Source organism: Phocoena sinus, chromosome 3 (assembly GCF_008692025.1).
Source record: "Phocoena sinus isolate mPhoSin1 chromosome 3, mPhoSin1.pri, whole genome shotgun sequence".
Lineage (NCBI taxonomy): Eukaryota > Metazoa > Chordata > Mammalia > Artiodactyla > Phocoenidae > Phocoena > Phocoena sinus.
The window spans coordinates 151,649,693-151,677,649 of NC_045765.1; the positions used below are offsets into that span (position 1 = coordinate 151,649,693).

The window sequence follows — 27,957 nt, forward strand, 5'->3', positions numbered from 1 at the left end:
AGTTGTGACACACAGGCTCAGTAGTTGTGGCTCACGGGCTTACCTGCTCCGCGGCATGTGGGATCCTCCTGGACCAGGGCTCGAACCCGGGTCCCCTGCACTGGCAAGCAGATTCTTAACCACTGCACCACCAGGGAAGTCCCCTGTCTAAGCTTTTAAAAGAAGGCAGAAAATGAAATATAATTATACTTCCAAATAATTGATTGAAAAAGATGTTTTTGCTCAATGCTAGGATTTTACTTGATTAGGCAACATATTTTCTCCAAAGAAATCTTCACTGGCTTTTAAAAATACCATATGATCAATCATGAATGCAGAGAGTAGGAGTAACAATAAGAACATATTGGAAACACTAAAGAAATGTTGTTTAAAATTATGTAAACAATCACACTTTGAAAAGGCACAGAGCACTAAAAAAGCTCCCAATTATCAGAGGATGAAAAATATGTTTGAAAATTTATGAAAAATACATTGGTCTTGGAAGAACATTTACCCAGTTTTCATTATTAATAAAAATACGGCCAAGTTGTCATAATGATTTCTAATGCTATTTTTAAATGAAAAAGTTTACCTTTAAAATGTGATTTCTCTCTTGGATGGAAGATTTTAAATTAAGAAAAGGTTGATTCAATGCAATCAGGGATTATTACAGCAAGAAGGAACCTAACTGACATTTCATTTAATTGACTGATTTTTTACAGGTAGGGATACCAAGACCTAGAATCTAGGTCTCCAGGAATAAGTTATGTGATTAAGAATTCCTTATCAATGTAAATCATTATATTTTTTAAAATCGGTTTTGATTCATACCTTTGCATGTAAAAAACGGCATCATAGTAAGCATGAATAGCCAGAGGCAAAAAATGACTGCCATTTAATTCACCACTGTGATTGGGCCTGGTTTTCTCTACAAGCCTTACAGAAAGAATAGAATGAACCAACTCAACTCTGCATGTAGAGATGGAAAAATAGCTTTATGCCAATTGTCTATGCTATCTGCAAGAATGAAAGTGGAGTTAACTAATTATTTCCAAAAATTTACATGGTGGAATTACATTCCAATCTGGTTTAGTAAAGAGAACAAGGGATGGGACTAAAAAGACTAGAGATAGGGGCTTTGTATTCATTTACCACTCTGGGATTTCATTTCTTCATTTTAAAAATGATGGAGGGATATAAGCGGACATCTAAGGGCCTTTTCAGTTCTGAAGTCAATTAAGTTTGTGAAAATAGTTATATTAAACTATTGTTTCCATTGTTTCTCTAACAAGCTTCCATCTTGTGAGGAAAAAATAGAAAAATGGAAATAAAACAATTTGGAAGTATCTAAAGAGCTGGATTATGCTCTTATACCTGGTCTTTTTGAAGGCCTTTTCTGAGATGTGGATCCCTGTGTGTTGATGTCCCTCTAGTATTAGATCAACTGCATCTGTTCAATTGACCTTCTCCATATTGCCTAAATTTCCTGCATTCATATCAGAATTTCTGTGCATTAAAAAATATATGAGTTTGAATTTTATTATTGTCACAGATATTCAGAAATGTATTAATTTATCATGCTTACAGCACCAAGCATTCTGTGCTGCTTCATGCATTCTGTTGGCATATTCACAACAATTATAACCCATTTAAACATCAAGCACTTAAAAGAAATAGTTTTCTAAAGACATGATTTATCTTAAATCATTTTTTGTTCAGATAATTCATAGTGTGATCTCATTTGATTGAATTTATATATTTCTGCAGTTATAAAACTGTGCTCTTTAACACTATTTACGTGTATAAGTTATTTCTATATTATAGCAAAGATTGCATGAAATGGAACAATTTTCTAATACAACTAACTGCTCAGTCTTTGGGGAAAAAAAAGTATGTCAGTTTGCCAGTTTTAAAGACAACAACTGGATTCATTTGAAGAATGCATAATTCTAATATCAAATGAATTCCTAAAAAACACTCAATTTGTAGTAGACTATATATTTTTTTTTAAAAAAAGGAATATAGGTTATTTATTTCTTTGAGATATTTATATATTGGTGTCTTTCAATAATTCTGTCCTTGGATATCATGTCATTGGTTTATGTCAAAAAATAATCTCTCAGGTACTTCAGGTGTTAGACCCCTCAGTTAAACCTAGAAGAAATTACTATCCCTAACCATGTTTTTTCTATAGTGTTATGAGAGTAATAAATGTACGAGTGTGTAAGATAAGTTCTCCCAGATCACAAAAGAGCAAAACCCTCTGTTTCAATGTAATGTCTTGAGGAAACATAACAACACAAGTATCTGATAGTCAATTAAACATTTTGTTTTCTCAATCTATTTACGTGAAAATTAATTATTTATAGGTAAATTATTTCCTCTCCTTTAGATTTCTTACTGGAGTTACAGATTTCCTTATGATGTTTTGAAGAAGGAAATTAAACTATTCACTAATTAAATTAATCTCATTGTAGAATAACATTTTGTAATAAGGAACTACAGATTCTATTTTTTTTTGGCAATGAACCTTTATTTATGATGGTATCTTGCCCTAGTCTATGGGGAAAATGGGTAGCAGCTGTGCTGGATAAACCACACATAATTATCACATAGGATCTCCTTGCCAGTGATATCGCTGGTTATGTAAAATATACATTCTTGGTGTGTATTTTATAAATGTGTCATATTTCATATTACTTTTAATTGTATTTATGTACATGGAAACAGCCTCAATATTATTAGCCCTATTTATACAAGTATAGAGAAAAATCATGTGATTCAAGGTACTTGAGGCTTATGTGATTCCTCTCCTTCTTTCCTTTGTAAGACTCAATTTTAAGAGATTTTACTTAATATTCCTTCTGTCTTTTCTACTTTATTTTTATAATTTTATGATGCCTGGAAAAATACTTTTCTTTTGGGGGAATATTCAGTTTTAAGACCATAAGTTAAGTACTGCCTATAATATGTCAATGTTAATAAGTCAATATCAGACACAGTTAAATTTACATCTTAACATATTGTACAATTCATATGTGAAATCGATCCATTAATGAAATCAAGCTACCTAGCACAATACTTCAGCTCCCTCTTTTGGTTGGCCCAGATTGTAATATGAAAATACAAGGAAATGCCCTAACATGCTTTCATTTCTACTGGCATTTTATGGTATTTGAGGCAGTATTTATTTCATTATTACTGCATAAAATTAATCATCTAAATCACTTTTCTAATAAAAATAAGTCAAATCTACATCTGGACTTTTTTTACCAGTTGAATGCTAAATTATTGAACACTTCATTTTAAAGTTAAAGATGTATTTTGACACAGTTTAACTACATATTATTTAAAATAAATTAGTATTTACTTAATTTTATGAGGATTTTCAAATATGATTTCTCCAAATAAAGTACGAGCATATATGTCACATATATCTGTTTCTCACACTCTATCAATATCTGTATCTCTAGATCTATATTCTCAACTGTAGTAGCAGATTTTTCCAGCCTAATTTTTCCAGTCTTCAAATTTGTTCTTTCCTTTCATAACCAAATATTTAACTCTAGTTCCAGTTTGCATGATAAAACACACTGAGTCCACCCCTCCAAATATTTCGTTAAAATTTCTAGGAGTGTTTCCAAAATTCTGGATTTCACCTGTTACTACTTGCTTAGGATTCCTCTGCAAGTTTCTCAATTGATCTCAATGCTCAACCTTAATAGGTTCCTGCTTGTTTCCCTGAGCCCTACTAATTCTAGGACAGAATGACAATTAATAATAATAATTACATTGAACACCCTTTACAGAAGGATAAAATAAAAATGATGTTAGGGAACAGAAGACATCAGGAAAGAAATTTACAATACAGTATTTCACTGCGAAATCCAAATAGTCCAGGCAGTTTCCCAGGACTTAACTCTCGGATATTTCCATCCTTTTCTCTCAGCTTTGCTGCCATGAAGCTGCAGGGCTCCTCTCTAACCAACAGGTGTTATACCTTGACACTAATTGTTACTTGGGAGCCCAGAATCCTCAATTTTTCTCAGACTATTGGAAGAGATTAAAAAAAAATAAAATAATTTACTCTGATAACATTATCCCAGAGATGCCAACATTTTAAAAAACTTACATTATTAAAGAGTAAGCTTAATATACCTGCATAACACATGAGCACTTGGATTTTTCCATTAGAAATCACAAGACCATTACTTAACCTATATATCTACATGATTTATAGGGCCCCTGAGAACAGAAAGCGCTTTCATGAGGACAAATCACACCTTCTAATTATAGAATCTAAAATATAATTCTATTAACTTTGTCAATAATATTTTGTCACTAATAACTACCCATGGGTCAGAAATATTTTATACTATCTTTCTCTTCTAATTTTGGGTAGATATAAAGCTACTTAACTTTTTTTATGTTTAATATGTAGTTCAGTGAAGGTGATACATATCTGATGAATTTTCTGTGTATAATATGTGAAAACCAAATTTCTTTTGCTCTTCCTATAAATAAACAAAAGCCCAAATCAGTCTGAATGGCTTCCCTTTTTTTCGGTTACCCCTGTTTATGAAATATTCCACTTGTAACATAGGAATTGGTTCAAATAATTTTGAGAAAGATAATGGGCCTTAAACTGTTTCTTTTAAAAAATGAATATAAATTAGAATGAATGTCTTTCAGCTTATTATGAAAACTGAAGATAATATGATCTCTCTCACATGCATGTCATAATTGGAAAAGAGCATGTGTTAAGAAAGAGTGGATCCCGAGGTTGAAATGGTAGCATGGGTTAGATAATGGAATTCTGCAAAGTAAGCAAAGGAACTTGAACCTGATGTAGGTGGCAGCACCAGAGACTAGTCTAGCAAGTAAATGAGAATTTACAAGACTGCGCTCTGAAATGAGATCATGGAATATGGTTTCATATTCCAACCTAGTCATGTTCTAACTCCAGTCCTAGAGGAATGATTTGATCCTTCTGAGCCCTAATTTATTTCTCTATAAGAGACCCATACTAATTTTTCATATATGTTGATTTGTGAGGCTCAATGAAATATACCTAAAAAGTGTCTATTATGATAAAAGAAATATTAGGCAGAAAAATATTTTAAGAAAAGTACTTTGACATATGTATGTCAGAAATCAAAGAAAAAAGGAATAGAAAGAAGACATGAACAGTTTTGAGGTAATGAGTTCCTGTATTTATCAAGCTTGAAGCTTCTCATGTTGAAGAAGAGGAGACAAAGAAAAAAAAAATAATGAAAGAACTTGATAACACCCTGGTACTGAAACTCCAAATGATCTTAATGCAACCCTTTCAAAAACTATCAGGGATTAATTTAAATGAATAAAAATATGTCTTTTCTCTCCGTGGATTAAGGAATGGTGTGTTCTTTGTAACTTTCTGCTTCCTTAATTTTCTCTCAATTTCACCAAAAATTTCATAAATAAAAGTTATCATATCCTAAGTTTTATACTCTTAAAAGCATTTTTAACAGTCGGTTGAAGAAAACAGAATTTTATTTCATGAGTAATTTCCACATTGGACTTAATTTACTCTTGGATTTAAAACTACTACTCAGGAGAAAATTATGTGGCCAATCATGACACATAAACTTTCTCCCAAAATGGATAGAACCAAATCCTCAGATTTTTTAATGCAACCACTGAAACATTAAAAGTTCATAAATAGCTAAACTTTAGATAAGCATTATTATAAGGTAAATAGCATATAGTTTTTAAGTCTCCTGGCCAAATGAATTCCCCTTCTGAATTGATGGCAGACTCAAAAAATGCACAATGATTATACTTTTTGTATACAAATCCTCTAATTGTTTGTGTTCACATAGTGGCATTTTGTGATGAGTACTGTATTTTTTCATCGAACAACGATCTTTCTCACCTGCATCTCTCTCCTCAGCCTAGTACAGTCTATTGATTTCAGCACTGTATTGCAGAAATGACTTGTGAACGCATGGCCAAAACCCATACTTGATATTCCATCAGTGTTCTGGAAAGTCCAAGATAAAGTTTGTAAATAATGGGTATTCATATGCCAGTACTGTCTGTTAGAGATATATTGAAATGTTACAGTATCAATTTCTGAGGATGGTTATAATTAAGGAAAAATTAAACTGTTCAAAACCAGTAAGATATGTAGAAATGTTAAAGGGTAGATTATCTCACTAATAAAAATTATATAAAATGTCAGTACACATTGCATTTGTCTTTATCTATTCAGTCCCTCTATTTACCTACATTAGTTCTGATGATGATGATGTCTTGTTAGATCAGGATGACAAAATCATGAACTAGAAATAGTTGTTGACTAAGTTATTATTAGGAGCTAATAACATACTGGATGTTCTGAGTTGCAGTGTTGACACAGGTGACCCTTATATGCTTAATGAGCAGAATCCTTTTAGAAAAGACATCTGTGTCAAGTGTTTGGCAGGGTATATGGTTATAATATTATGCAATGGAAACATGAATTAAAGAATTCTGGGAATCACTATTAATGTTCAGGAAACCAGAGCATATATTCTAGAATTTATATGTGTAATAGGTATCTTCCTAAGAAGCAAACATTTGAGGGTTTTTTGGCTTTAATATATTACATTTAGTATTTTGTATCTCTGATGCTTAATGATGCCATTTAAGCAGCAATCATCTGTTCCCTTGGCAAATATATAGAGAAAAAATTTAAAATTAACTGATCTTATCCTACTGCAGACTTAAAAGAGTTTCCTACAGAGAAGGATCCATAGCAAGAGGTGTAAGGAACCTCAATAAGGCCTGATTTTAGAAGGTTAATTATGATGCATTTTTACTTCTTAGATTTCCTCTTATAGCAAAGAAGAGATAGCCTAATGGGGATTAATAGTGAGAGCATGATAATTTAAAATGAAAATAGTAAATACTCTCCTTTGGAATTCAGTGGGTTAATAGAGATATTTCAAACCTTTATTAATCTCGTTGGCTGTGCAGTATTTCTAACTAAATTTTAAGCATTTTTAATGTTACAGTGCCTTAAAAAAGAGATCCAATTATGTGCAATATGTGTAAAGTGAAAGATAACATGTTCAAGTTTTTGAAACTGTCTGCTACACTTAGGTGTTCCCATCTTTTAATGCACAGACAGTGTATTGAGTCCTTTGATCTCTTGGTCCATTAGTCCTCCTCCAAATCAGACCATAATTCTATACTAACCTCTAGGTACATGATGCAGATAATTAATTTTATTGTAAAACACTTTTGATTCACAGGTACTTATTTATTGAAATATCCTTAGGAAAACTGGGGGACCTGAGAGTGGCGGATGGGGATAAAATAAAAATAAATCAAGAAACAAGAGACGGTCCTTGTATGACCCAACTATTATTACAGCCCATGAGCTGGGAGTATAATTGATTCAACCCTCTACACATGATGTTGGGCAGTGGGGTGGGAACTGAGTCTATTCCTTAACAAATTTCCTTATAAATTCATAAGTGTGTGTTCACACACAGACACACACACTCACACACACACACCAATAAGTCATATCAGTGCCAATTTTACTACAGTTCTTTGACATATTGTTTAAATCATATCCCTTGTTTTGTTCAGTAAAAATTGTCTATCATGGAATTACTTTAAGAAAGGAACTAATTTATGTTAACTAATCTTATTAATTCTCAAAATTCACACTGCTTTATTTAGATTACAGCATAGTAGTTGTATTATCACTGAAAAAGCCCAATGCCCAAAAGATGACCAAGAAAAAAGTTTTAGTCGAAGTTAGGTGTATTAACTTCCTGCAACAAGGCATATTGCCCATCATGGGGAAATTGGAGATATTTTGGTTGGAGAGAGTTCAGATAGGTTTATTATAGAGTTTGGGAATATGCTGGGGCATTTGGGAAGTGCTTCTAAAAGCAGGAATCAGCACTTGATTGGGTAATATCAGGAAACTGGGGCAATTCTGTACAGGTATGTTAATTTCTATATGGAAGCTGGAAAAACAGTTTGAAGTTGTCTTTGATAAAGACATAGTAAGAGAGGAAGATATTTGGTCACTTTGGGGGTGCCTAGTGGCCATGATTTTTGCCTTGTTCACTCATAGAGGGAGCTCGTCTAATGATGATATTCTGTTAAATTGTTTGTGCTCATCAGAAGAAACAATAACCTAGCTCTTAGTTGCCAGGCCAGGTACCAGCTGTCAGCTCTCAGAGCTGATTTTTATTTTCTCCCTTATCACCTAATGGATGTTTAACTTGGGCAATTTATTTAAGCACTCAAAACTTTCTTTTTTTTTTTTTTTTTTGTATAAATGGGAACAATATAGCACTTCATCAAGAGGATGTTGACACTGTTATATGATTTAAGGTAGATACATCAGTCCTAAAGGACTAGGGTGTTCAGGGAGCTTAAAACAAACAAAAAGTTTAATTTCCTCTCCCCCTATATTTTCATTACAGGAGCCTAGTGGGGGTATCAGGGAGCTTCTTGTGGTCTTCATTTTGGGTCTTTGGGAAGACTTGCTACTTGCTATGGCAAAGGGAAAAAGATAGTGGCAGGATTATTTAGCAGTTTGTAAATCTTCTTCCCCAAAAGAGCATAGATCACATCCACTCAAACTTCACTGGCTAAATAGCTAAATAGCTAAATAGATGGCAGTGAAGCACAATCCTAGTGGGCTAGAAGAGGGATACATGGGCTGTTTGTGAACAGAACAGATGATAACCAAAACTGCAAGGAACTTAGAACAGTGCTTGGTCTGTAAGATGTGCTTCATAAATGCTAGATATAGCAATAATAAATGACATTATTATCATCTCCATTTCCTTTCCCTCCATAAAATTTAATAATAATGACTTATCTATCATATGTGAGCTTATTTGCAAATGAACTTTCCAGATGAAATAAACACTGGATTTTTAATATCTGTTAATGAGATATGAAGCGATTTCTTTGTAACTGTGTTGTGTTTGAATAGGTGATTTGCAGAGGAAACCATGCTAATATATTCTTACACTAGACTATTTGTAAAGTTTAGATAGAGAGTATTTGAAATTTAAAACTAAGAATAGTTCATGGTTGATGCTTTTTTCATTTTGGGGGCCAGTTTTAGATTTTTATTTGACTGGTGAAATTAAATAATCTGTAGATCCATCATGAAATTGCCAAATGGTATACTAGACTCACATGCTGTGACTGTGAACACTAATTGAAAGCATTACCATGGTGATTGCTATAGTAACATTTAAATTGGCATCAGTGCCAAGAAATCTTTATTATTGATCTGATAGAGATTTTTTCACAATAAATTTCAAGAATACAAATGAAAATTTGCTGGTATTTTCATTTGTATAGACTGAAAAAAGGAGCAAGTATATATGTTTTAAAGTAAAAATAGATTTTTAATAAAAAATCATTAAATGCAAATGTTCATGCTTTATATACGATTTTATATTTTAATGATATCAGAGTACCTCATGCAGTTTTCTTCCATATCACATTATATTTTCAGCTTGAATTCTAAAAGAAATTAAGATATATACTATGTAATTCAATATACTAAATATTAAGTATTTAAGTCTATTAAGTTATTTAGTCCCTCAACGCATATTTCTAATCTGCTCTGTGCAAGATGATTTAATATAAAGATAAAAAAAAGCTTATTCTGATTTTGAATAATAGTCTGGAAAAGAGAGAGTCATAAGTAATTTAAAGATAGCTAACCTTAATTGAGCATTTTTGTAAGCCTTTTATGAGAATTAGCAAGAAGCTCATGAATATTATTATTTTAAGTTTTACAAATTAAGAAACTGAGAAATAGAGAGAGGTTAGTGTCTTGCCCAAAGTTATACAACTAGTAGAGAGCACAGCTTTCTGAAACATTTCCAAGTTTGTGGTCTTAAAAATGCTTCATGTTAACTTCCTGACCTAAATATTATGTAGTCAATGATGCTGAAGCATGTAAAAGAATCTTTTACCTTTACCAGGTACAGTCAAGAAAATATTACAAATTGGTAATAAATATTAATATTTAATTAGCACTGTATTAGTTTCCTAGGGCTGCTATAACAAAGTACAGTAAACTGGGTGGCTTAAAACAACTGAAATTTATTATCTTACAGTTATGGAGGCTAGCTGTCTGAAATCAAGGTGTTGGCAGGTTGCTACTCTCCATAGACTCTTCCAGCTTCTGGGAGGTTAATTTGTGGCAGCATAACTCCAGACTGTACATCCGCCTTCACATGGCTGTCTTCACTCTACATTTGTTTCTTTTCTTCTTATAATCCAGTAATATCAGATTAAGGCCCATACTAATTCAGAATTACTTCATCTTAACCTGATTACATCTTCCCAGACCCTATCTCCAAATGAACTCACATTCATATGTACCAGGGGTGAGGAGTTCAATATATCTTTTGGGGGACACAATTCAACACATAACAAGTACTCTCATATACTAATTAAGCAATCATCCAAACTGTTGACTGAATATTTCTGGATTTCTTTCTTCCAAATATATCATAAGACTGTTTATCCTTCTTCCCAACATCTGAATTTAGACATAACCATGGGATGTGTTTTGCACACTGAAATATGAGTGCAAATGAGTATGTCTCTTCTGTGTGGACAGCATAAGGGCCAGCACGAGGTGCTCCATGTTCCTTCTGTCTTCTCTTGGCAATCCTGGGACACAGAGATGGGACTTAACTTGCCTTGGGTTCCTGGTGATAAGATTTATCACAGCCTCCCAGGAAAACCACAGTGATTATATACCCTGAGCAAGAATAAGCATTTGTTTCCAAAGCCACTGAGAATTTGAGAGTTTTATGTTACCATGGAACAATGTGACTGGTGCATAAATATCTATTAGGAGTCATATGCTGTCCTAACAACAACAACAACAACAAAACCCATAAAATTTGTAGCACTGACTTAAGGCCTGGCCATCCAGCAGTCAAGAAAGCCTTGTCAGAATCTCAAAAGATGGAAATTCATTTCATACAGGGGTGTAATATTTGGTAAAACTATCACCTGTGATAACTTGGAAGGCAGATTCTGGGACCAATGAGCTTGTAGCTGTAGGGGAAAATGTGGAAAAACAGACTATCAGTAGGGTGTACTTGTCACTATGGCTGTGTCATCAAAGTACTATAAAAAAGAGATAAATGTAGAGAGCTATTGCCAGTTTGTTAGCAGGAATATAAGGAAAAGGAGATGGCATGAGTGGGGTACCAGCAGGGTGAGAGGAAGAGGCAACTTTTTTGATGCTTTCTCATAAAAGAGAAATAGTATTTGGTGTGAAAATGGCTGATTAAAACTTTTGTAGCAAAAAGCAAATCAAGAGAATGGCCATCACTTCTATTTTTAAACTTCTGAATGGATTATATCAGCAAGTGTTGGGCTGCACCCTGCAGGCCTACAAGGCCTGTACATGCCCAGCTTCAACCCCAAAGAAAGAGCCCGGAGTCAGCAACAGAGACATCAATGGTTTAATGGATGAGGGATCTTACATGTCTGAAGCAAGGTCCTGGAGGACACCTCACCACATGTTGCAGAAGGCGGGCAGGACCTGGTGGCAGTCTTCGCTCCAGGGTGGGAAGCGGAGATTGCCAGTTACAAGGGGAATTGAGGGCAGGTTGGCTCATGGGTTACCAGGGAAAACAGCAGAGAGGGATGCCCCTCACTGCCCCTTTGATAAGCTATCATAGTAGAGATGTTATGATCTAAAGCTAGAACAATCATTAGCTGGGGCCTGGAGCTAATATGTATGAAGTTCAGTAATGTGAGTAGGGTATAAGTGAAGCAGGCACTGGTCTAGCAAGGAATGTACAGAGAGCAAGTGAACAGGCATCTTGCGTGGTCTGACCCTACAGCAAATAATTCAGGACCCAGTTAAGTGTTCCCAATAAATCCTTTTACTTGGACAAAATTTCTCATGTTAAAGACACTAAAGCTGTGGTTTGTCCTGTAAAGCCCAATAAGACTAAGGAACCTAAAATCAAGTTAATATAGCAAGACCTGTGGAGCAGTGGTAAGAAAATAAGTATAGAAAATCTAAGTATGTATCAGTAGAAAATATTCTATGGAGTGTCTCTTGACACATGAAACTGAAAAGAGAAAAAGAGGATTTAGTTTTTAAGAGTAGTACTGCCAAAAAACCACGAGCCCAGACCAAAAAACCTGGGTCTCATTGTTAAAATGATCTTTGGGCTATCAATTTCCACAGCCAGTAAACTGGCTAAGAATTTTTTTCAACTCTCAAGGAGTCATACGGCCTTCTTCAGCTGTGGTCAGAGAGATCAATGAATAATGAAAGAATTCCAGAAGGTGAAGAGCTACAAAGAACAGTGGACAAGGGAGACCCTCTCAGGAACCAGACTTGAAGAATAAGGTCTAATTATGGCCTAATTCTCCACTGCCAGGATAGTAGGATATGCAAACATGATTTCAAAATTGCCATGGATTTCAGAAGAAAAGCATTATGTTTATATTGCCCGTCTCAACCTATTTGTTGCATGTGTGGGGAACAGATATACTATTTTAGTTCATAGGTCTCAGGTCATGTGAAGCTTCATCTGGACTTGATGTACAGACTACTGCACGCTATCCCCTTTGTACAATCCCTCAATTTGAACTTCATGACAAGTCTGCATGTGACGTGTGAGTTGTATTTTGGTATATTTTTCTCCAGGAGGAAGAATCAGCCTTATATTTGGTAGCTAGGGCTTTAATTATAATGATCATCCTTGTTATTTACCAAATATTTCTGAGTGTTTTGTAGGAAGGTACTTCACCAATACCTTTGAAGTTAGACAAAGCAACCTGATTTGGTCAATGAAAAGTTAATGGAATTGACCAAATGCCAAAGTTATTTTTTTCCTGCCTTGGCAAAGGTAGAAGCAGAGATTGGAGCATGTCTCCCTCAGCCTGAAATTCTGATAAAGATGAGGTAGAACGACCTTCACTAGCTGACCTATGATAAACTTGCTGTGTGTGTGAGAAATATACATTATTGTTTTAATATAATGTTATCATTGTATTAACTAACCCATTCAAACTAGTATAGTCAGGCACTATTCCATTTAGTTTATGTGTATCAACCAGTTTAACTCAAAACACTAAAAAAAGCAACAATACTACAGGCACATCAAGGCAACCAGGGAACCAATGATTAAATAACACGTTCAGGGTCACCTAGCTAGGACTTGAAAGAGCCAGAGGTCATGCCTCAAACAGTGACCTGTAAGAATCCGAATCTTAATATTTGAACAGTTTTCAAGGCTGACTCTACAGAAAAATGAAATCATGACAGATATTAGAACATTTGCAAATATATTTGTCACTAAGAGAGATGTGGCATCTTCTAGGAATTAAAAGCTAGACCATTTGATTTTTTGAACATTTAGAGACCACTTGAATAATCCAGGTAAAAGACAGTCTATATTTGTTCATAAAAGCATTGCAATGTATTAATTACATAGTGAAGGTTATGGTTTCAATCCAATGGTCAACTTCCAGTCCCCACAGTTTTGATCACTTGGTTTGATGTCACTACCTCCTCCTTCATACACTTTCCTCTCTGGGGTACAAGAACCCTCTCCACCCGCCACTCCTTCAGTTGCTCTGTCCTGCTTCTCCTATACTCTCTCCCTCACTTACTTCTATCAGATAGACACAACTGAAACAAACCAGGCACTCTATTGCTGTAGGACCCTTGATCTAGCTTTTACTATGACTGAAAGAACATCCCCCACATATCTAATTGGATGGCTCTCCTTTCTTCAAGTATTTACTCAACGCTTTCTCAATGAGACCAACCTGGGATTTCACTTCCCTTCCCCTGCCCAGCCCCTATATTCACATCCCACTGTATTGCTCTAAGTTTTTTTTTCAATAGCACTGAATACTTTCTACTATATGTTTTTCATATTTATTGTGTTTATTGTAGTGTTTCTCTTTCTGCATGCTTTGTTTGCATCCCAAGCACCTAAAGTGTGCTATATGCCTGGCAATAGTAGGCACCAGACAAATATTTGAAGAATAGGTGAATGGCTCCCTTCTAACAGACCCAATGCTCATTCGGACCATATAGATAATCTTAGGTAATTCTCTAGAATCAGTCTGAGACTTGGATTTGAGTACAGGTGATTGACTGAAAACGTGCTTCTCAGGAGGAAACTGTAAATCGGGAATGAATCAGGAGAGAGAAAGCGGAAGAAAACACCCTAGTTTAGTGGTTCTCATCAGTCCAGAAAAATTCTCAGAAGAAGGGAGAGGCTATAGGCACTTAGCAGGCAAACCTCAGAGCAGCTGGCTGGTAAGTAGATTAACATGTTAAATGAGATCAGCATGGAACACAATAGAGTCTACTACTACAGATTCCAGATTAGGACTTAGGGTAAACCACGGATGTGCTTATGCCTGTAAAATGGTTAATGTAATAGTTACAACGCTCTCAAATCTCATTATAGTTTTCTAGGCAAATGCATAATGTTTTATTCCACAGTAATAGAATATAATTATATAACGACCTAATCAATAGGTTACTTTGAAGGAAAGGAAGACTTTAATTATGTGTCATGGATGTACTATATTTCAAATTCTTTTTATACACATGAGTTTATTTAATTATTATATCTCCTGTTAAGGTAAGCTTATGATTCCCATTCTAGATATGATGAAAATAAAGTCTAGTTAATAAACTCACCTAAGCTCATTAAAACAATGACACACTCAGGATATTAACCCCTATCCCTCTCTCCATATTTACTATTCATTCCACTCTTCTGCCTACATCTACGATGTCAACGTAAATACATTTTTTTTTTCAAATTTTAAGTTCCTTTTATTTTGAAACATGGAGTCCATAAATTTAAACTGAGAAACATTACATTAATATCTGTACTAATCTCTAATTGAAGTTTAACATATCCCCAAATTATGTTTATGGGTATCCATCTACAGAAGTATTAGAGCTATCTGTGACTTTATCATTAGCAGAAATAAAATATCATACTAAATATCTTGTTTGCTCATTTTTTCTTTGCAATTTTGGAACTAATCAGATCTGCTACTAGGTCTTGTTATTTATTGCATTACTTAAGAAGCATAGGTATTATTTTATAACAACCAGTTTCTAAAAATAATTTGATAGCTATATTTTAATAAAATTGATTTCCTTTTTAATACTATATATCTTATTTCTTAATTCATGCATTAAAAATATTATTCTGTCATCAGACTGACAGATTCATGAAACAAAAAAGTTAAAATTCTTGTTTAAAATCCATAATACTCTCTTGATTTTTGATAATAATATTAACTTGTCATCTGTACTGTGGTAATTATTATAAATGCTTGCGTATTTGTTTTGTAATTTGCCCTTTCATAGCTATTTAATTTACCCTCCTCTCCTCTGTACTGCCAAACACATCCTACAACCCACCCACTTGTTCCCATGCTCTCCTGCTCCACCCTAAGACATAAGCTGGCCAACAGTTTGGTCTGAACTATTGCTTTTTAGAGCTAACTCAGGAAAAAAGCTATGTCAAATCAAATACAGTTTTAAATATGGACAATTTTTAGCACTATGTGCTCTCTGTTAAATGAGAAACAGTGTAGGCTGATGCATGTGGGACATTCATTAACTTGCATCTGACAGGCTCTGATGCTCATTTTTGACACTGAAAGCTGACATGAAACCACAGGTAGAAAATCCATTTACACCTTTCTCCACTGATTAAAAATTTGAAATATAAATTTTTCTTTCATTTTCCTGATTAAGTATTATTCAATAAATGACTTATAATGTCAGTAACCTATTCAGGGATGTGGCATAAACACTCTCTTGTTATACATGTGGAACACATTCCTAGAATATAAACTCCTTAAAGAAACTGCTATTCTGTTCAACTAGAAAAATGTCTAGAAAAAGAGTAGGCACTTTATATATATTTGGTGAAAGAATTACTACATGAATTTTTTTGTTGACTTCATGATATGTCCTCATATTACATATAAATTGCATGATTTATTTACCATTTTCCTAGTCTTAGACATTTAGTTCATTTTTACATTTTCCCCAGTGTTTCTGTCAGGATATTTTCAGTAAACAGATGACATACTGAATGATTGGGAAGGACTTAATGGAGAGTGTGGGCAGGGTTAAAGGGATGGTGTAGTGTTTTAGGGGTGTGTGTGTGTGTGTGTGTGTGTGTGTGTGTGTGTGTGTGTGTGTGTGTTAAGCACTGCTTCACTGCTTCTGGCACTATAAGATGCTACTGCCTCATCTTGTATATTTCCTGCTCTAGTCCTAGAATCAGACATTTCTCCAAGGAACCCTGGTTCCTTTAATTAGAAAATGGTATTAGAAACAAAGATCTGGATGCTAGGTGAGTTCACTGGTACTGGATGGTATTGCTGCTAGCCCATCTCAGCTAACAGAGCAAGGAAAACATATGTGTGTAGACTACCTTGTACGTATACACATATCTATAAATATTTCAATATATAGCCATCTGTAATTATATTAAAGTACATGAGTTTTCATTGACTTCTCCAACTCTAATCCATTACCACATGGATCAGGCTGTCTTCCTCCCCTTGCTTATCTGTAAATTCTCACAACAACAGCAAGAAATGTAACTCCCAATATCTGTCATCCATTTACTTATTCAATTTCAGTATAAATGTAGAACAGCATAATTGTTAACCTATACCCTCAGAAGAAACAACTTTATTAACTAGAATGCAGTGCATACATGTAATTTCTTTCCATTTAGTCTTAGAGACTTGACTCATTTCCAGAGTTATTTAGGGCAGTACCTTTCCCTCCTCCTCCTTTCACTCAGGTTGTGTCATACAATTTTAAAGTTAGATTATCTTGTAAGTAGTCTGCATTCCTTCTTGGACCTCACCTCTCCAGTCTCCAATTCCTAAATGATTTTTTTTTAGTGTGCATATATTAAAGTTTATTCTGTGCTGTAACACTGTATGGGTTTTGGCTAATGTATAATGTCATGTAACCAGTATCATACAGAATTCACTGCTTTAAAGTTCACCTTTGTTCACCTATTCATCCCTACTATCTTCCTCTCAAACCACTGCAACCACTGATCTTTCTATTGTCTCTATACTTTTGCCTTTTCAAGATTGTCATAGTGTTTGAATCATTATCTAGCTTTATCGAACTTGAAATGTGCCTTTTAGTTTTTCACTTAGCACTATGCATTTTACTTTCCTCGTTTTTGTGTGTGTGTGTGACTTGATAGCTCATTTCTTTTTATCACTGAATAATATTATATAGGTATACCACAATTTGTTTACCCATTGATCTACATTTTGTGCTAGTCTGAGCCTACTGATAAGCAATGTCGTGGCTAGACAAGTCCTTGTGTTTCTTATGATTGCAAAACACCCTCAGCAATAACCATCAGAAAACTCTGGGGAAAAAAACCCGAAGGTTTATTACTCACAACTCCTGGAAAGCACATGGCACACCTAGGAGCACACATGTAGGTCCTGGGGAGGAGGAGCTGGAGAGAGAGAGAGAGAGAGAGAGAGAGAGAGAGAGAGAGAGAGAGAGAGAGAGAGAGATAGATAGTGCATGGGTCTGGGGTTCTATTTTTACTGGGGTTGAGAGTGGGGGCCTAGGGTTTCTCACTCTTTATTGATGAATTTAAAAAGTAAGAGCAGAAATTTAAGGTGCAGGAAGAGAAAAACAAGTGGCTCACAGACTGCGAGAAGTGTTGAGACTGGGAAACTTTAACTTCTGTACTAGCTTAATTATTTTTTCCTGTGGAAAGCCTTCTCTTTATCTGATTTCCTACATCTTCATAGACTCTCTGTTGTGCTTTGTTTTTTCCCTCAGATGAAAGTGTAACTGCATGTGCTTATGCTAATAAAATGGTGTGCAGTCCCCTTAGTTTTATTATAGCCCAATTTCATGCTGCATATTATGTCATTTTGCCACACCAACTTGAAAAACTTTTTGTCCAGTTTCCAGAGTTTCAGAACACACAGACTAAAAATATCCCCATTTGTGATAATATCAAATTCCACTTGTTCCCTACATCAATAATGCCTTGATAGCCAACCTTCTTAAAGAAATTGTGAACATAGCTCTCTCCTAATAGTTTTTCCATAGCTGACCCTAAGATGATTCACTTATAAGGCATATCTCCAAATTAAAATATGTCCAAAATAATACCCCCTAATGTGTCCCATTTTTTCTTTGTCCTGTTGTATTATAGGGGGTGCCTTAATTGAATAGATATAGTAGTATCTTGGCCAACTACAAAGGGGGCATCTTTGTAATAGAGGGTCTTATGGAAGTTTTGACCCCTTGATTCCCATTCAGGGGACTGATACTGGGAAAAAACCTGCTTTGCCTAACTCCTTTTGTTTGAAAGTGATATGTTTTCCATAAATCATAGAGAATCATCCACCATTATTTATTGTTTAATCTAGCTCCACTTTTCTTACAGTGTTTATTTTTCTCAGATGCTGGCAATAAGTTGTTTACATGTCTTTATATTCTATAATCTTATATGTATATATTTATATTGTTATGTATAATGTTATTATTGTTATTTTGGTAGGATATTGGCAAAACCTGTTGTAGAGCTTCTCTGCTGACACCGGTTGACACTCTCAGATTTCTAGAGAAGACCTTAAGCTAAATTTTTGAAGTTTAGTTTAGTGGTGGAAACTATTAAGGATGCTTATAGAAAGCTGGCAGCTCATATTTATTCCATTAATGTCTGTTTTTCTTGAAATAGTTTTATCACATTTAGTTAGATAAAGATAGAATCCCAAATTATAATGTGATAATAATTGGACATGAAATTCTTCCAAAAATATCAGTAAATTATTTTAGCAAACTTATATATAAATTAAATAAATATAACAAAAAATGATCAATTTCATATATATACACATATATTTATATAATAAATGTAAGAATTATCAATTACTATGAAAAATAGATATGTTAAAACATATATCCCTAAATAGTTCCTTGATTACAAGACTTAAAAGACTTGTAATTTTGGTGTCTGTTCATATTCACAGAATTGATTCTTTGTATATGTGTCATTTAACTTGCTGAAATTTCAGACTTATCTCACCAAACAGTATAAAAAAATACAATAGTGTGTTGGAAAGATCAAACAACATGTATGCGTTTTGCCAAATCCACAAAATAACTGCGTAATCACAAATAGCTTTCTTTATCTCTCCAAACCTTATGTATCTCATCTGGAAAAGGATTCAGAAAATATGTCTATAGCCCAGAAGTTTTTTTTTTTTTTGATAAATACGTTAATGTATGTGGAAGTACTTTGTTGACTACAAATCTTAAAATGATAATATACTCATATCAATCACATACACATGTTTTGTATGTACATTTTATCTGAGAAACTTTGCCTGAAAAACATGATTGGGATAATGAAAATACTTTATCTGAGTTTAAACTATAGTGATAAGAAATAATGATATAATTCAATTTCGGATGTGGATTTTATATGCTGAACATCCTATTTAATTACAATAATTTACATTTTTTCTTGGTTCACAAATAGCCAACAGCCATTTTTTATAAATGCAATTGAAATATAATTAAGAGAACAAGGGAATTATAATAAAATAATTTTCAGTTTTTAAAGTTAACAAGATTCAAGTGAATTCCCTGATTACAAAATCAAAATTAAACCAAACTTAAAATATTACACTTCATAATGCATCTGATGGTATTTGTTTATCAACAAAAAATGTGATTAAAATGCAGAGCATTTAAGGCTGATAGAGATAATTAACCATAGAAAAATTTAGTAATCAGCTTGTTGCTACTGAATTAATAAAGGATATGAAGAATTTTTAATAAACCCTATGGGATAAGAGCTTGCTAACTTTAAAAACAAATGCAACAAAAATCCTTTATAATGTGCACTTTTGTCTAAGAGCTGAGGAATGTATAGGTGTTAAATTGGCCCGGGAGGGATACACTCATTTTTCCTAAAGGTGAAAGAATTATGCCTAGAATTATGAGGAAAATGAAGGTATTTAATAAAAGGGCTTCACTGTTAAAACACTGTATAATTTATACCAATCACTTTGTGAAGTTCATACTTAATCCCATGTTATGCAAACTTTTATGATTATTACTCTTACTTCACTGCAGACTGTATTTCATTTGTTAGAAAAAACACCAGAACTCTTTTAAAAGGCACATTTCCTCCCAGTTAAACTCTTTCCATATCTCTAACAGCTTGCTTTTGCAATTGAATATTGTCAATCTCATATGTGATCCCAGGCTCAAATTAGGATTATCCATTTTAGGCATGAATTAACTAACCAATTAATTTTACAAATACATTTTTAATTACCTATGGCATGTCAATAATTGTTTCATGTAGGACACAGTGATTTACAAAATATCTCACCACCATACAAGTTACATTATAATTAAAGGAAACAGTCAACAAACATAATCCACTAAATGAAAGGTATAATTAAAATCATTGTAAATTATATGAAGAAAATAAATGGATGGTATGAAAGAAATCAGTAGAGACTGAAGTTGGGTAAGCTCTTTTTGAAAACGTTGTTATGGAAGACTTTGCAAGAAAGCAAAATATGATATAGAAACTGAAAATAATGAGGAGTTGACTATGGATGAGCCAGGTAAGATTGTTCAAGGTCAGAGTATAAGTAAGGCAAAAAACTTGATCTGGGCAAGCACGTAAAGCTCCTGAAGGAGGGTTCCAGGTGGGTGAATATGGAGGAATATTACTTAACAGCAGTACAATTAATATCAGGAGCAGTGACATCAGTCTGACAGAATTCAAATCCTGGATGCCTTCCACTTTCCCACAGGTGCCTGCCATTCTGTGATTTTAGCAAGTTACTTCAACCCCAGTTTACCCCTCTAATATGGTCATACGTTCCTTATAATATTGTTACAAGGAGTGTTAAAGAAACGGTGTCTGAAAAAAGACTTAGCACAGTGCCTACAACACAGAAGGCAAGTTAGAATAAATGTTGGTTGCCAGCATCACAGATGTTAGTAGGCTATTTCTAGAGTAGTAGAGCCCAAGTGCAAGGGAGTGCCTAGATTTAATTTTCAATCTTTCTGTTGCTATTTATATGAACTTGTGCAGTCATTTAACCTCTCTGTGCCTCAGTTTCCTTATAATAATATGAGGTATATGAAGGATTATAAAAGGATCTATTTTAAAAGGTTGCCATAAATATATAAATTAAATTACATAAAATCAGTAGACCAGTGGATCACTGTGCTTCCTATTGTTAATTATCTGAAATGTTAGTAGTAGCAGTATAAAAATGACTTCATTTTGACCAAAAACAAGAAGAAAAATGATTCTTTATTTTTCTAATAGATTTTCTTTTCCCCTGATATAAATGACACTCAAAAATAACTCAATCGGGCTTCCCTGGTGGCACAGTGGTTGGGAGTCTGCCTGCCGATGCAGGGGACACGGGTTTGTGCCCTGGTCCGGGAAGATCCCACATGCCACGGAGCGGCTGGGCCCGTGAGCCATGGCCGCTGGGCCTGTGCGTCCGGAGCCTGTGCTCCGCAACGGGAGAGGCCACAACAGTGAGAGGCCTGCGTACCGCAAAAAAAAGTAAATAAAATAAAAAATAACTCAATCATCTACCTAGTTCACAAACTAATAATCTAGGAGTTATATTTTATTTCTCCTTTATTTAACCCTTTATAATCAATACATGAGAAAGTAGTATTTCCTTTTCTGAATACTGACTATGAAGATCTTACTCCGGTCTTAGGTCTGGTTCCTCAGAAACAGACCCTGAGGCAAGGATTTGGGTGCCAGTGATAAGTTAACAGATTGCTTCTAGGTCAGGAAGTGAGGGAGAGAGTGGGAAAGCAAGACAGAAAGAAGAATCCAAGTCAGAGTATAATTTCAGTCAGTTCCAGCCTCAGCATGATTCTTTTTTTCTTTTATTTTATAAATTTGTTTACTTATTTATTTTATTTTTGGCTGCATTGAGTCTTCGTTGCTGCACGCGGGCTTTCTCTAGTTGCGGAGAGCAGGGGCTACTCTTCGTTGCCGTGCACGGGCTTCTCATTGTGGTGGCTTCTCTTGTTGAGGAGCATGGGCTCTAGGTGTGCAGGCTTCAGCATTTGTGGCACACGGCCTCAGCAGTTGTGGCTTGCAGGCTCTAGAGTGCAGGCTCAGTAGTTGTGGTACACGGGCTTAGTTGCTCTGCGGCATGTGGGATCTTCCCGGACCAGGGATCAAATCCATGTCCCCTGCATTGGCAGGCGGATTCTCAATCACTGTGCCACCAGGGAAGCCCAGCACGATTCTTTAGGGGAGCTCTGGGATGCAAATAACATGTTGGTTTTAATACTTCTATTCCTGTTAGACAATGGCTCAGGGATTCCAAGGGAGACAATTGTAAACTTGCAGGCATTTAGGCTCTCTGTGCCTGTGAGCAAAGTGGCTCCAGTAGCCAAGCGAAGGCCTTCAAAGAGTTGCAGGTGCAGGCCATTAGAAGCAAAGCATACAAAAATTGTAGTGCATGCAGTGTGTGTGTGTGTGTGTGTGTGTGTGTGTGTGTGTGTGTTGCCCATATTAAAGAATCAAAGGAAACCTGAGTAGAATAACAGTGTCCACTTCAAACTTCTCTATGAGCCATCATCATCTCTTTCTGCCCTACAGTGATGACTTTAACTGTCTCCCCCTTAACCAAAGCCTTTCCTATCCTCTAACCTATTTTCTGATCTGTAGCCAGATTGATCTTTTCTAAACATGGCATGTTAAAGTCTTCCAACTGCTTGCACTGGAAATGAAAACAAATTTCTTACTATAGCTTATAGTGGCCTATGGGATCCTGGTCTCTGCCTAAGTCTCTGGCTCCATCTAATATACAGCTAAACTTTTCACTTAAAGGCTTACATTCTACCCAAAGTGGACATCATAGAACAGGCCACAGGAAATGAAGAATGCTCTTCAATTTCTCTTGCAAGTGTCATCAGCAAGGACGATGGCCAAAGGAAATTTCCCAGTGGGAAGAAACCAGGTTACCCAGTGTAGTCAACTAAGGAACTTGTTGTATTTCATTAAAGTGAATTAACAGTTATTCTTGAGATTCTCTGGCTGCTCATTTTCTACTGCACCATCCCTGATCAATAAAATGCAGGCATATTCTAATCTACTGGGCATTAGATATTACTTTTCCATTACACTTTTTGTAAGCATTATTTGACATTGTAGTGTTCTGACATTTATTTCAGAGTTTTACAGGTTGTGGTTAAATTTACCAGTTTCCAGTAGTTTACAGGATTGGTAATAGCCACATAAAATTGACGGAAATAATCAATAAACAATCTAAAATAAGGATGTTGATGGAAAAATCAATAAACAATCTATAATAAGAATAAAAAGAGTTTTATTTGGGCCAAGCTGAGGACTTTAGCCCGAAAGACATAGATTCAAGAACTTGAATTGTGTTCCGCCAGACTATGAAATGAAGGAGGCTTACAAGAGCAAAAACCTTTATACATTAAAAAATTACATAAGCTGTTTGTCAAGAATTAGGATTGGAGCTAGCAAGAACAACAATCCTTGTTAATCAAGGATTGGTTGGGGTCCAAAATGGTTTCATAATTTCAAGGGGAGACCTTGACATCATAATGTTGCAGCTTCTAGGAGATGCTGTTTAGAGAATGCGGGTGGTGTCTTTGAGTCTGATACAATTTAGGAAATTCAAGTTCTCAGTGATGCAGGAAAGTGTCTAAAACCATGTCCTCAATGGCCACGCATCTCCAGTTTGGATGACTGAACCACAATTACTCCATTTTGGTTTTTAAATGCACTCTTTTCTTAAATGGTTAAAGCAGATGTACAATGCATGTTCAATAAGCCATGGATACACTCTTTTAATTAGCATAAAGTTCGAGTTAAACAATGTATAAGCCAGAATGACTTCCTCATATCTCAATATGTGAAAATTTCTCCCATCAAGAATAATTACCATTGCCCAAGATTTCAGAGTAAAAGACAATAACGTGACTTTGATTTCTCTCATTCTGAATGAGAGATTTGTGGCCACATATGTGTATTTTGTTAAGTAAGAACATTTTTTTAAATAATAGGTATGGAAACTAGGGTACATATAGCTGGACAAGCTAATAGCTCTGTACCAATAGCAAGCATCTATTCTTTACTGTTATGTTGGTGATAGATTAGTATATATATATGACTATACTGGAAGCAAACATGGCTGATAATGGCGATGATGATGTTGCTAATGAAAACACTAACATGTTGAGAATTTGTATGCTAGCACTATGCTAACGTACTATAAGCTACATGTATTATCTTATGTAAAAAGTATTGTTTAAAGCTGTGGATCTAAAAACTAGCTCCAACACTTACTATCTGTATGATCTTTGTCAAATTACTTAAATTCCTCACACCTCAGTTTTCTCACAGGTATATGCTGCTGTAAAAATTAAATAAATCTTTGTATTACAAATAACTATGACTTTGTGATAAAAGTTCAAGTAAAATTAATAACAATACCTTGTGAATCAGGTATTGATTATTCTCTTTTTATACAAGAAGTAGTTGAAACATAGTGATGTGGGTAAATATCCAAAAGTCTCAGATAATAAGGGATAAAGCCAAGCTAGATGCTTATATTTGACCTTTATGACTTGATAACTGCAACTGAATCCACAGATATATGGTCTAGCATTGGACATCTGGCCTAAGCCATGTAAATTAGAGTCCATTTCCAGACTTTTTTAAACTCAAGACAGAAAAGACTATCAGTTGCTTTTTGGATTGGATGATGTTAAATCTGAATTTCATGTATTTGTATATTTCATCAGGTTGAGAAGGCTTAGGTCAAAGCCAGAGAGAAAAGAGAGAGAGACAGAGCTCAAGTACTCAAGCCCCTAATTCTAGTTTTCATAAGCAGGAAATGCCCAGTTGCTTCTATACTCCTTTCATTCTTTCCTTTCCACAACTTGATATTATAATCCAATGAATTCTTTTTTTTTTTGCCTACACTAGTTGGAGATGGGTTTTTATTGCTTATCAAATCATTAACATCAGCAGCAATATCTCACATCTTCTAGATTAAATCCCTTACTAAACAAATTTACTAATAAATAAAATTAAATTTGAAATACCCAATGAATTATTTTTACTTCAAGAAGAATCAACTTACTATCTCAATAGAAAAACATTGTTTATTTCAAAATTCTGGATCAATTATCCCATAGGTAAGACCTCATATCTAATTTTGCAATACCAATTTTGTGTGCTCTGTTTTTTTTTATTATTTTAGGAACTATATGTGATGTTGTTTTTAATTATCAGTTAAAATGTTCCTGAACATGAGGAGAGCATGTTCTCCTCAGTCTCAAATAAATTTGAGTGACTTACTTAACTGATTTTTGGGAAAAAATGTTATTGATTGTAAAGGATCAACATGGTACAGTGCTAGGTAATGCTAGACACAATCCAAAGTATATTTGATATCATTTAATTTGCCTGGAGGCAAAAATCTCAACGTATTAGAGAAGAATAAGGAGGAGGAGAAGAAGAGGAAGAGGTGGAGAACAGCTTGCAAAAGTTGGTAGATTGTGAACAGAAAACAGTGTTCTTATTCATATATATGTATATATTAATAAATATTCTACTTTTATTAGTCTTGAGGACTTTAGCAACACTTGATATGATCTTTGGTGTATTTTGGAGCTTATCTTTTCAAAATAATGAACATTTAAATTACTAATATATTCACATTTACATGCTGTAATACAGTGGTAGTAAAGTCAGCTGTTAAAATCCTATTTAATTTATTTGTATTATATATGTCTCCCTACTTATCTGTATGATATATGAGTTTTTAATGACAGTTCACTGATGTAACATGGAAAAATAATGTATTAATGGTATATTATTTACAACATTTAAATAACATTCAGAAAAGTTTTATAGTTTACAAGTTATGTGAAAATGAAACACAACCTAATAAACCATTTTTCTCATGCTACTTTTCAGGGGAAACAGACAGTACACTGAATTTGATTTCCTGCTGAAGCCGCAGATAATGAGGACTTATCATTGCCTACCACTATTCATCTGGACCTATATGTTTCATACAATTGATGCTATCCCATTTCAAGAAAAAGCTAACAGTGATTTACCAAGTGAAAGGATAGTGGGTCTGACACAAGATGATGGTAAAACGCTACATCGCACCAAGCGTGGCTGGATGTGGAATCAATTCTTCTTGTTGGAAGAGTACACAGGTACAGACACACAATATGTAGGCAAGGTAAGAATTTTTATATAAGTCTAGAAGCTGAAAGTGATAGTTATTTTTTACAGCAGCTTTCCACATCACTAATGATTATTTTAAAATATTTGACAAATGGCGATGTGCACAAGGCATCATGTAAATTCTTTCGGTAGGATAGTGTGGGGAATGTGATTTATTCAGGTAGTTAGTTTAGGTCAGTAACCATAGTAAGCCTCAAAGTAAAAAAACTAATTTGTGGACTTAATTCCTTATTAATCAGCTAGATATGATTTAATATTATGCGTGTGCACCTAAATGATTAAAAAAAACTTTCTTTGAAATTTAAAGTTATGGGTAAATAATAACTGTGTTATATGAAGCAAAGCAAAATGCAGTTGCAATATACCAAAAGTTACCAAAACGTATTGGTCTCTGCTGATGAATAATTTATCATAAAAGTTAAATTAAAATGTCATTAAGATTTCTTAACTCCAAATTTCTGATATTTTCTAGGATTGTGGAGGGAGCTGGGTCTGTAGGTAGGAAGTGCTAGTAAAAAAATTAAAAATTGCACGTGGATAAATCCAAGGTGGTGGGATTACATATGGCCAGAGAAAAGAAACACAAATATACATGCGCACACACACGCACACATCTACACAAATGTTAGTCTAATGGGATGAAGTCAGACCCCTACTATGAAACACCCAAACATGCAGAGATGTTTTTACACACAGCATGGGATGTGAATCTGTGTTAAACTCTCTTGTACAAATTCACTGTGGGTGGAGCACAAATCTGGGATGATCAATTTGCTTTCAGTGTCAGGGTGTACTAAAGGACCAAGAGGATGAATTATCAGGATTTTTTATAAGGAAATACTGTAGAATATTTTATGTCATTTCAGATGTTTGCAATATAAGAGAGAAAAGTCAGAAGTGTTGAAATTAAGAGCAATTTTTGTTTTCACAATAATGCAAACTGAAGTTTACTAATTCTGTTTTCTATAATAAGGGACACCTTTGGTTCTTACTCAGGAAGATTACAAAGTAATAACAATTGCCATGTAGTTTCACAGTAATTTGAACAGACACATGTGACTGAATTACTTGGGCAGAATAGTAATACTGCTCAAGAGAAGAATTAAATTTAATAAGAAGCATAGCAGGCTTCCCTGGTGGCGCAGTGGTTGAGAGTCCGCCTGCCGAGGCAGGGGACGCGGGTTCGTGCCCCGGTTCGGGAGGATCCCACGTGCCGCGGAGCGGCTGGGCCCGTGAGCCATGGCCGCTGGGCCTGCGCGTCCGGAGCCTGTGCTCCGCAAGGGGAGAGGCCACAACGGTGAGAGGCCCACGTACCACAAAAAAAAAAAAAAAAAAAAAAAAAAAAAATAAGAAGCATAGCAAAGTCTCCTACTATTCTGTTAGAGAAACTTCATATGCAATTGATTTTTTACACATTAGATCTAGATCTTGAAAAATCCATAGCTATCATGGATTAATAATCGATTGCTCACATGTCTATAATTATTGAGAACTGAGCAGATTTAAGTATTTTAATATCTGGTTGTTAAAACATATTTATTACATGAAGAGATAAATTTACAGAGATAGTATTTATTAATTCTAAAGGAAACAGTATTCATACAATAATTCTGAAATA

At 34.6% G+C, this 27,957-nt stretch overlaps 1 protein-coding gene across 1 annotated transcript in view; it reads left to right on the forward strand.

Moving 5' to 3' along the window:
- The window catches only part of CDH9 (cadherin 9), a 120,597-nt gene that overhangs the window by 14,522 nt on the left and 78,118 nt on the right, over positions 1-27,957 (forward strand). Inside the window, 1 exon segment of the mRNA XM_032628739.1 lies at positions 26,058-26,334. Coding sequence (XP_032484630.1) covers positions 26,107-26,334 — 228 coding nt within the window. The 5' untranslated portion in view covers positions 26,058-26,106.